The 11,398-nt window shown below is 58.2% G+C and overlaps 1 protein-coding gene across 1 annotated transcript in view; it reads right to left on the bottom strand.

Annotated features, from left to right (window-relative positions):
• The window catches only part of TMEM132A (transmembrane protein 132A), a 16,441-nt gene extending 5,962 nt beyond the window's left edge, over window positions 1–10,479 (bottom strand). The window contains exons 1-5 of the mRNA XM_075545652.1: window positions 10,226–10,479; window positions 4,634–4,848; window positions 4,266–4,484; window positions 2,943–3,274; window positions 1,162–1,311 (exon numbers count right to left, since the gene is read on the bottom strand). Coding sequence (XP_075401767.1) covers window positions 1,162–1,311; window positions 2,943–3,274; window positions 4,266–4,484; window positions 4,634–4,848; window positions 10,226–10,331 — 1,022 coding nt within the window. The 5' untranslated portion in view covers window positions 10,332–10,479. The remainder of the gene's footprint in view (window positions 1–1,161; window positions 1,312–2,942; window positions 3,275–4,265; window positions 4,485–4,633; window positions 4,849–10,225) is intronic.
• Between the last annotated feature and the right edge of the window lie 919 nt (window positions 10,480–11,398).

Here is an 11,398-nt window from a genome sequence, read left to right on the forward strand (position 1 = left end):
CCAAGCAGCACAGTTCCAGAGTCCAGGCTCTTTCGCACCCATGAGCTGGCTCCCAAGATGCGTGCTGGCTTCCTGGGCCCTCTCCATCCCCACCCTTTCTCCCTGGAGCCATTCAACCAGAGAAACACCCACTGCTGCTACTGACTCACAGTGGCGACCCTACAGGACAGCGTACAACTGCCCCATACAGCTTCAGAGGCTGTCAATCTCTGCAGGAGCTGACTGCCTGTCTTTCTCTGGCAGAGTGGTTGGTGGGCTGGAACATCTAGTACTTAACCCACAACCCCACCAGGGCTCCCTTTCCGAGCTGTCAGGAGGACATAAAGCACCTGATGGCCATTTCCAGCCAGGAGTGCAATTGGACTCCGGGTTGCAGGACTGGACGTGCCACCTTCTGGATGGGAACCCTCGTAGCTTCCTCTCCACAAACCCCTCCCCGGTTTACAAGTGAGGGGTCTGCGGCTTGGTGGCGGGCAGGGATAAAGGGATGGAGTGGGAGGGAGGTTTACAGGCTGGCTCACAGGAATTAATCCCCAAGTGGTCGGAACCGGCTTAGCGCAGGGGCTGCACAGCCGCTGCACAGCCCACACTCTGGGCATGGATCAGAAGATTCCATGAATGCTGGGGATGGTGGGGTAGGTGGCTGGCTTTGGGGGAGGCGTGGGTTATACATGCCCAGAAGAAGTGGAGCTGCCGTGTGGGTATGGTAACACCCACGGACTCCGCCGTTGCAGTGGTACACACGTGCTGGGGTCACCATGCTCTGAGGGGCACAATAGAGGTGGCCTAAGAGGCTTCAGGTCTCAAGGAGAAGCAGCTCCCTGGGGGACCCGAGTGGGGAGAGTGGCGATCTGGGGTGTGCTGCATGGATGGAGGGACAGGGCAGTGGCTGTGAGGGCTCCAGCTGGGTGGCTGGGGTAGGTTGGCGTCACCTGGAATCGGGACGTGGCCCGTGTCTGAGGCTGCATCATTCATGACTGAAAGAATGAATGAGTGATAGGCCACCTGCACACGCTGCCTTCAAAGTCTGTTCTCCGTCTGCTCATAGGAGCAAGTTGAGGCATCACGGGGACCCCTTCCCTCAGACATAATAAACCCACCCCCATTAGCCCTTCATGGCCCATCCCCCATGCTCCATTCCAGGGGAGCCAGGCTGCCCACCTGGCATGTGGCCCTGTGGCCCCGGCACGGTGACAAGTGATGAGAGCAGTGTGGTGTTTGGAACTCTTGAAGTGGTCCAGTTTGGCCGTCCAGAGGGTGGGCTGGGCCGGGCGGGCGGCACTCACATGCAGGCCTTTCTTCACCTTGATCCTGTGGGACGGGACACAAGGGCGTGTGTCAGGTGGGAGATGAGCCGGGGACTGGATCGGAGGGGGAAGATGAGGAACAGGGGCCCCCCAGGATGGCAGCCTCCTGCCTGGCATTTTGGACCCCCGTGTGAGTCTCCTGTTCGCCCCTGTCTGGTCTCACCTGCTCTCGGTGGGAGTTCACCTCAGCACATGCCACCTTACGCTCTCCCACTCAAAGTCCACTGCCCCCTAGTCAAGGCCTGCCAGTGTCCAGTCCAGCCTCCTCTTCAGCCATGACATCTCCACACTTGGGTGTCAACTGTACCGAGAGTCCACCCTGACCCCTGGGCCCTGGGCCTTTGCTTGACCCGCCTTCTTCCAGACCTGCCCACCGACCACTCCAGTGCCACATCCTTCAGAAAGCTTGTCCTGGTTTTCTGTGCCAGGGCAATTTCCCCCATCTCAGCCCCCACAGACCTTTGTCTCTTGGTCAGAGAGCAAAGACCACCACCACACTGCCACCCCCATCACCCCCCTCGTACCACATCCCCTCGTGCCACACCCCAGGAGTAGCTTATGATGGAGGAGGACTGAGCTGGCTCCCTGCGGTGGTGTCCCACAAGTACTGGTAAATGTGTGTCTTCCCAAGGGAGCGAGAAATGGAGAGGCATCTCCCCAAGACACGCTGGGATGGGACCCTCATATTCCACATTCTGGGGAGGCAAGCCATGCCCTGCCTATCCCGGTTGACAGGTTGAATGGGGATCCCCGCCCACCCATTAGCCAGGATGGGCAGTGGGGCTTTGCCACTCCCACGTGTGAGATGGTGACTGTAGGCACGGGCTAGGGAGCTGGGCGGAAGGTTGTAAACAGAGAAAATGCACCTAGCTCTGCCCTTCCTTGGGCATGGTATCCCCAGTTTCCAAGCCTGCCCCTGCCTCTCCCTCCCTAGAGCCTTGCAGCCACCCTGTGAAGTGGGTGGCATTAGCCCAGAAGGATGACGTATCTCAAAGAGGGGCCTTAAAAGCTTGCAATCGGACATCCAAGAGACACCTGGGCTCTGCTCTCCTGGAGAGGACATGGAGAATACAGAGCCAGGAAGCTGAGAAGCAACCGGACTGCCAGTCGACCTGCCTCCATCGACCACGAGGGCTCCAGAGACCGGAAGAACTGGCTGGTGCCCGGCTACCATGATGGAATGGCTTGATCAAAGATGCAAGCAAATTCGTCCTGGATCTACTGAGACAGAGGGGGACCTTCACGCTGAGAAAACCTTCACACCAAGAACCAGAAATGCCCGCTGAAGCCATCTCTGCACGCACTTAGTGACATGGCGACAAACAGCTCTTTTAAAGGAGCATCTGCCTGAGCTCACACAGCTCACAGCAACGGGAAAGCCGAGCGGAGAGGGTAGGGGTGGGTGGGTCTCGGACATGGGGGTAGAAGATTGGAAGGAGGAGTAGCGAGATTTGAACGTGCAGAGATGGAGTAGTGCCTGGATGCTCTCAGATCTCAGAGCAGTACCAAGGCGAGGGGCCTCCAGCCTCAGGGCTGTGCCCACCCCTGTGGGACCGAGCTGACACAGCCATGAGAGTTCTTAGTCTGCACGGGGGTGGCAGGTTTGAGGTCTCCGCCCCCAGGCCTCAGGCTCACCGCAGGGTCAGGAGGCTGGCCGTGAAGTTGTGTCGAAGAAGGAGGGTAGCACTGAAGGTCCGGCCAGGCCGCACGGGCAGGTCGGGCACCCGCAGGGTCACGGCCTCATCCAGGGGCACCTCCTGGTACTGCGGGGGATCCGCCGAACGCAGCTCCACGCTGCCCACAGGGAGGGCCTGCTTCCCCAGGTCTTCCTCGCTGCCTGGGCCACAGCCGCCAGGGCCGTCGGCCTCGGGCTCCAGAGTGTAGGTCAGCTCGGCCCGCGTGGAGGCGGCCTGGGAAAACCAGTGGTGGGGGAACGCCAGCTCCACCACACAGGCGCCCAGGGTCGGCTGTGGAGACACGAGGGGTCCGGTTGGCTCGGGGACCCAGAGCTGGAGGGGGCATGCATGAAACAGGGCCACTGGTGCGTCCCAGGTGCTTCACGGTGATACAGAGCGCAGGGACAGGGCCTTCTTCCACCCTGGGGCCTGGTCTCCCTGGAGCGAGCCGCCCCAAAGCCTCTCCTGACAGTGCCCCACGAGGACCCCGACCACAGTCAGGCTTCCACTCAGTATCCCAAATGCAGCCCCGGGAGTGCATTCCGCCCCCCTGCCACCCTGCGCCACTCTGTGCGTGCAGAACGCCCCTGATGCCGTAGGTACTCAAGGCCGTGAGTTTGCTAAAGGCATGATCACCAGCCACATCTTTGAAGCACCTCTGGGTGGGTTTGAACTGCCAACCTCTGGGCGAGATTCTCACTCCAGATCCTCACCAAAGACCTCTCTCTCTCTCCAGTGGCCCCCTGGGCTTGGCTCCAGCAACAGCCCTCGCCGTCACAGGAGCAGCCCCAGGCTGAACACGTCCCCTGGCTGAGGGAGGGGACGGCTTGGGGACAAGAGCCCCACTTGCACTGTCTCACTTACTCTTCATACCAGCCCCAGATGAGGCAGGCACTATCACGGCTCCATTTTACAGAGAGGAAACGGAGGCTCAGAGTGAGGGAGCTCTTCGCCCAAAGTCAGACATGAGGAACTGAACTCCCTAAGGCGGAAATTAAACCCACTGCCTTCCAGGGGATTTCTGGCTCAGAACGACCCTAAAAGACAGAGCCAAACTGCGCCCCCCCCCCACCCCCGGGTATCCAAAGCTGTCCATCTTCCTGGTAGCACACTGCCGCATCACTCTCCCTCGGAGAGGCTGGTGGGTTCGAACTGCTGACCTCTTGGCTAGCCATCAAGCTCTGAGCCCTTTCCTGGGCCCCAGTGAAAGCTCCCAGAAGGGCGGAGCCCCATTCTTCCAACTCAGGACCCCTCTCTGAGCCCACAGGGGACCACCACTCACCTGGAAACGGCAGGCCCGGTGAGCAGTACCCGCAGGGTGGGTGGCATGGAGCCGGGCACATGGCAGGCTGCCAGGCCCGGGGGGCCAGTCCTGCCCCCTGAGATGGAAGAGGACTCGGGCATGGGGCTCCGCCGGAGTCACCGCAGCTTCCACAGACACAGCTCGCACGTCCCATGGGACTGGCCGCTGGTGGGGCTCAGTGATGCGAGGAGGGACCACCTGGAGGGGGATGAGGAAGTGGGAGCTGATATCCAGGTTCCGGAGAGGACAGGCCTTTGTGGGCTGCCCCACGGGTGCCGGGGAGGGAGCTGAGCCACACACCAGACCTGAGGCTCTGAGTCGGGGGGCCTCTGTGCTCCTGTGCTTACCTGTTGAGTGGCAAAGGGCGGGTAGGAGGCCCGGAGCAGGGGCTGGGCCCTGGGCCAGGGCTGCAGGAACAGGAAGGTCTCTGACCTCGAGCTTAGGGAAGAGTTGGCAGGTGGGTAGCGGCCCACCTGCTGTGCTCGGAAGTGCTCCGGGGCATCCAGCAGCTCCAAGGTAGCTGGCAGGTAGATGGGCTCTAGGGGGTCCTGGTCACAGCCCACTGCAGAGGGAGAAGGGGCGGGGATGGTGACAGCTCCCAAGCTCCATCCTGAGGCACAGTGCTGGTGGGCAGTGGAGCGAGAAAGGTACCTGCTCCACCCATTCCACAGGTGGTGAGATGGACGCAGGAGCCCCACATAAGTCGCGTGGGACAGAAACAAGATTTGCATCTGGGCCGAGGACTCCCTGAATGCCACGGTCCCTGGATGCCAGCTTCCAATCCATCCAGCCTTCCGTAAACCTGGACTCCCTCCCTCGCTCCAGCAGAATTTTCCCATTGACCCATGTCCTCCCATCCCTGTCCCCTGCCTACTCGCCTCAGACACCCCTTTGGCATTTGTGGGACAGGAGTCTCACCAAACGGAACCTGAGAGGTAAACAACCGGGAAGAGAATCATTTGGAGAAGGTGGGGCCCTCCCTCCAGCCCAGAGTTCTTGGCCAGTCTTGACTGGGCATCCCAGGCATTGCCAGAGTCTCCCTGGACCACTTTCCGGGGGTGTGGGGGAGCGAAATGCTGAGATGATTTGTGAAGGCTTGTGTGGGGGGCGTTGCCCAGTAGGAGCCCTGGTGGCCTGGTGATTATGCATTCAACAACTAACACCCAAGGTCAGCAGTTCAAAACTACCGGATGTTACGCTGGAGAAAGATGAAGCTTTATATTCCAGTTAAGAGTTACAGTCTCACCATCTAGCACAAAAGCATCAGAAACCACATGGAAGAAATACACCAGCCTGTGTGATCGCGAGGTGTTGAAGGGATCAGGTATCAAGCATCAAGGAACAAAAATCACATCATAGTGAATGAGGGGGACTGCAGAGTGGGGACCAAAAGGCCATCTGTGGACAACTGGACATCCCCTTACAGAAGGACCACAGAGATGAGCCAGTCAGTGTGGCAACGATGAAACATACAACTTTCCTCTAATTCTTAAATGCTTACTTCTCCCAAATATCATGATCCCAATTCTACCTTACAAATCCGGCTGGACCGGAGGATGTGCATTGGTACAGATGAGAACTGGAAACACAGGGAATCCAGAACAGATAATCCCTTCAGGACCAGTGCTGAGAGTGGCGATCCTGGGAGGGTAGAGTAGAAAGGGGGAACCGATTACAAGGACCTACATATAATCTCCTCTCTGGAGGTCGGACAACAGAAAAGTGGGTGAAGGCAGATGTCGGGCAGGGTAAGATATGACAAAATAATGACTTGTAAATTATCAAGGGTTCATGAGGGAGGGGGGAATGGGAAGGGAGGGGAAAAATGAGCAGCTGATGCCAGGGGTTCAAGTAGAAAGAAAATGTTTTGAAAATGATGATGGCAACAAATGTGCAAATGTGCTTGACACTATGGGTGGATGTATGGATTGTGATAAGCATTGTACGAGCCCACACTAAAATGATTAAAACAAAAAGAGTTAAGGTCTCGGAAACCCATAGGGCAGTTCTACCCTGTCCTGTAGAGTCACTGTGGATGGGAATGGAGCGGAGAACAGTGAGGGAGTACTCAGGCAGGCAGTAGGGAGAGGATTATGAACCTGTAGCTCCAAGGGCCACTAGGGCCACCTTTCATTTGTGCTAGGTGACTTGTTGCTGTTGGGGACTGTCAAGTGGATTCTGACTCACAGTGACCCTATGCCATGGAGCAGAACTGCCCAGGGGGCGTTTCTTGGCTGGCATCTTTACGGAAGCAGCCCGCCAGCCCTGGCTCCCGCGGAGTGGCCAGGTGAGTCTGAGCAGCTCACTTTTCATTCGCAGCATGCGCTTCACCGTTGTACCCGGGCTCACAGTCCTCAGCCACAGTTCCGAACTCTCATGTGGGCGTGATTTTACACGCACCAACTCCTTTCATTTTATAATCACTCTGGACTGCTGCTGTTGGGTCTGACTCAGCGGCCCATCCTCACAGGCGTTGCGGCGTTGAGCCCCCTCTTGACAACCCCTGAGGGTCTTCCTCTTTACCACGCATGCTGTCCTTTTCCAGAGACTGGTCTCTCCTGATAACATGTCCAAAGTACCTGATACCAAACCTCACCATTCTCCCTTCTAAGGACCCACCCATCTGCCGTACTTCCAAGACAGAGTTAGTTGTTGGGGCTTCCAACAGTGCTCAGCATGTTCACTGGGCTTCGCCAACACCATCATGCCAGAGCATCAATTCTCCTTCAGTCTTCCTTGTCCGCTGTCCAGCATCCGAGTGCCCATGGGGCATCTGATCAATCACAGCTGGCATTCTCTTTGCTCTTTAACATTTCCAAGAGGTTTTTGGCGGCAGACCCTCCCAAGGCTGTGCACCATTGCATGTCTTGATGGCTGCTTCCTTGGACATTGACTGCGGATCCAAGTGAAATGACTTCAACCTCTCCTCCTTTTGTCAGGATGTTGCTTGTGGCCCCCCGTGGTGAGGGGTGTTTTGTCTTTCTCTGTATGTGGAGCTGTAAGAATTCATGGTGAAGGCTGCAGCCTTTGGTCTTCAGCAGTAAGTACTTCAAGTCCTCTTCACATCCAGCAAGAAAGGTCGTGTCACCTGCAGCCTGCAGGCTGTTTGGTAAGCCGGCTTCCAATCCTGATGTCGCGTCCTTCTTCATGGACTCCGGCTTCCCCGATTATCTGCCCTGCATGCAGACTGAATGAGCATGGTGACAGGGCAGCCCTTGGACACACCCCCATCCGGAACGTGCAGTATCCCTTGATCTGTTCATTCCACCGCCTCTTGGTCGGGATGCAAGTTCCATGTGAACACAAGGAAGTGTTCTGGCATTCCCGGTCTCCAAAATATGAATCAGAGCTTTCTAGGATCCGTAGTCAAATGCCTTTCAACCATCAATAAAACAGAATTGCTTTCCTGGTACTCTACTTTCAGCAAGCTCGGCCTGATATCAGTCACAATATTCCTTGTTCCAAGACCTCTTCAGAATCCGGCTTGGAGTTTTGGGTTCTGGCAGCTTCCTGTCCATATGCTGCCGCAACCACATTTGAATTCTCTTCAGCAAAATTTTTCCCGTGTCTAACATTCAAGTGCTACCCTTAAGTCCAAGACTTCCAGTGCTCAGAGAAGACCAGATAATATAACCATTACTCATATGTGCAAACCAGCCGGCCACAAAGGCCGACGATGAACTGTGGATGTTTACCAACTTCTGCAGTCGGAAAGTGATCCTACGCTGGTAATTACTGGCGGTTGGAATGAGAGCATTGTAAGCAAAGGAGAAAGGCCATCCATCACCAGGATGGCCCTGGTGACAGAAACGATGCTGGAGCTCATGTGATAGACTTAGTGAGACCAACAAGCTATTCACTGGAAACACATTTTCTTCTTCTGGGGTTTTCCTTCCCCAACAACACACCTGGTAGTTCTACACCTGGCCCTCACCAGGCGGCATACACAGAATCTAACTGAGACCATCTGTGGGAAGACACCATGGAGAGGCGCTTGGTAACAGAACAAGGCCAAGGTTCAATGGCAAGGAGACCACCTACTGGTCAAGTGCAAGGTCAAGATGAAGCTGAGGGCCAATTAAAGCAAGTGTGTGAGAGGCAATAAGTAGGACCTTGATGACATTCCACCTGCACTGAGAGACCATCTCAAGAATGGATCTGGCACATGGAACACGAATGACTGGATGAACTGTGAGCTGAGAGTGCGGACAGCACCCATGAAGGAAGCGAAAGATGAGAGAAAAATAAGGCCAGACTGGGGTCAGAAGCGTGCTCTTTAATGGAGAGGAGTCCAGGCAAAAGGGACGCTCAGGACCAGGTTTGACTGTCTGAGGCTGAACGCTTAAGGCACTTGCCTGAGACACTACATCGGGAAGCACTAACCACTGGTACACCCTGCCTCTCTTCTCCCGGGTATTGCTAGAACAGTGAGGCTGTGGGCTTTGCTGTCCAGTGGCAGTCATCCTCCCTCCTTCAGGGTCATTCTCCAGGAAGCACTCCTGGACTGCTAGTCCCTGCTTGTGGCCCTCCTCCCCCCGACCCCCCCGCCAGGGGTCACTTCTTGTGAGTCTCCCAGCCAGACCTTGTCTTACTCAGACCGGAACGCCCCTGGAGAACAGAACCCCGTGGGAGGAAATCCTGGGAGGAAGAACTCTCGAAGGCCAGTGGGTGCCCTGCCTCAGTGGAGCAAGCTGCCCTGCTCCGTCACCTATAGAGGCACTTAGTGAGGCCGGCAGCTGTCCGGGGAGCAGGCTGCCTAATGGATGTGACCAGGCTCTACTGGCTATTATGGCTCCCCCGCCCACTGGTCCCTGAGGAGGGGAGCAGGTGGCTGAAAGCAGCCCTGACATCCACTTCATCTCAGCCCCCCAACCACCCCCCCTTACTCCAGGGTTGCCAGGCGGACTGGTGGGCTTGGCCCTCCTGCACAGCCCCTCACACCAGGGAACATGTGTCTGAGATGCCACCACCACCACCCCTGTCCCAAGTGTAACAGGTGACTCCTTTTCCCTAGGGCTGGCCTCTAGCTGGGGGCCCTCCTCCTACTACATTCCCTGATAATTACAAGGTGCTGGGTGGCTGACTATCATGGGCTCCCATCCCCCAAGACTCAGCACTGGGGCTGGAGGGGTGTGTGTGTGTGCCTTACCACCTCCCCACTCCTCTCCAGTGACACCATGCACTCCGTAGTCACAGCCCACGTCAAGGGAACCTGACCCCCGCCCCTGGCACCATGCTGGCACTGCCCCTTCCAAAGGCTCTAGGCACCAAGGGGGCAATCCCTGCAGACTCCAAGGTCAGAGGGGCTCCTTGGGGCAGGGAGTGGGACTGGGGGATACTCCCCTTCCCTGGTGGTGGGAGACCCCATGGGGGAGGGAAGCAAATGCTGATCTGTGGATTGGGGGTGAGGGTGAGGAGGGTCCGTCCAGCATGGGGGCAGGTCAGGCTGCCTGGCTGCGGGACTAGAAGCCGGACTGGAATAAGTAAAGGGGTCACCCGGCAGGGCCTCTTCCGGGCGGCTCCGGTCCGGCAGGAGTTGGCGAGTGGCAGAAAGTGAGGGAAGGGTCCTGGTGGTACAATGATTCAGCGCGGGGCTGCTGACGGGCAGGTTGGCAGTTCCAAGCCACCAGCAGCAGCCCCGCAGGGGAAAGATGTGGTGGTCAGCTTCGGTACGATTACAGCCCTGGAAACCTTAAGGGGCAGTGCTCTTGGGTCCTGGAGGGTCATTACGGATCAGAAGTGCCTGCATGGCTACGGAGTTGGCTTTCTTTTTGGTCCAAGGTGAGGGAAGCTATAGGGGCGCGCGCCTGGGAACGGGATCCCAGCGGGCAGCTCTCTCCAACCCTCAGGACACGCTGGGGCGCCCCTCCTCGGGGTTACGTCCGAGCACCCGGAGGGTCGCGGCTCCTAGGCATCCCTCCCGCCCCGCCCCCACTGACCTCTCTCGACGTCCAGGGCGAGGACCACCAGGAGCCAGAGCCAGAGTCCGGGGCCGCGGGCCCCCCCGGGGGCCGCCTCCGCGCGCCCCGCCACCTGGGCGCACATCCTCCGGCGGAAGGCGGCGTATTCGGCGGGTGGCTCAGGTGGCCGCTGTCCGGCCCCGCATCGCCCGCGCCCGCCACCCGGCCCGGTCGGCTGCTCCCGCCACCGCCCGCCGCCCCGCGGCCGCGGTTCGCAGACAATGGAGCGGGCGCAAGGGTGGGAGGGAGGCAAGCAGCACATGGGCTGCCCCTCCGCCCGTCTGCCGGGTCCTAGTGCCCCGCGGATCCTACCCCTCCGTGGCCGCGTGCCCGAGGTCAGCTAGAAGGCCGCTTCTCCCGCCTGACCTCACCCGGGCCTGGTGTGCTAGGAGGGGCCCGGGGCATTCGGCTCCCTTCAGGAAACTCCTTGTCAGGGAGGGAAAAACCACTTCCTCTCCCACATATCCCGCCCCGCTCCACACCCCAAAGCGGCCCACCTGGAAAAGAATCAGACCAGAATTTTAGGAACCTGGCCCGCAGGGGCAGGGAGGGCCAAATGGGGCCCGTTGACAACCACCTGGGCCTGCCCTGACAGAACCAGGTGCAGGCAGTTTCATGCCCAGTCCCACCCTGGGGAGAGGCCTGTGGATCTGGGAAGGGTGATGCAGGGTCCAGGCCCAACACTGCCTGGCAGACGGTGGCATTGAGAGAGGTCAGGGCAGGGGCTAGCTGCACATTCATCCCTGGGCAATTAAACAGAGAAAAACATGCCTCTTTAACAGAAGGGACTTAACCAGGCATGGTGAGGACCATGGGGCAGAGGCAGCAAGACTGGAGGGGAGGGGACAGAAGTTGGGCCATGAGGTCGAGCTACCATCCTCTTCCCACTGTTCCTAGAGCACACTGGTTCTGAGAACGCCCTGATGGGTGCTGAACTTCTCCCATCCTACAGTCCATCAGGGGGAACTGGGGTGGGGTGGAAAAACTAGCCCCAGCAGGCCTTTGGGGCTCCTCCCCTCCCCCAGAATCACACAAGCCTCTGTTGGGGACAGTCCAGAAAGAAGGGGGGCCTGCTGAGGTGGGTTCAGCGAGAGAGGGTGAATCAAGGAACCCAGATGTAATTAAGTACAAAGATTTTTATAGGGAACCAGA

This window comes from Tenrec ecaudatus, chromosome 4 (genome assembly GCF_050624435.1).
Source record: "Tenrec ecaudatus isolate mTenEca1 chromosome 4, mTenEca1.hap1, whole genome shotgun sequence".
In the NCBI taxonomy this organism is placed as follows: domain Eukaryota; kingdom Metazoa; phylum Chordata; class Mammalia; order Afrosoricida; family Tenrecidae; genus Tenrec; species Tenrec ecaudatus.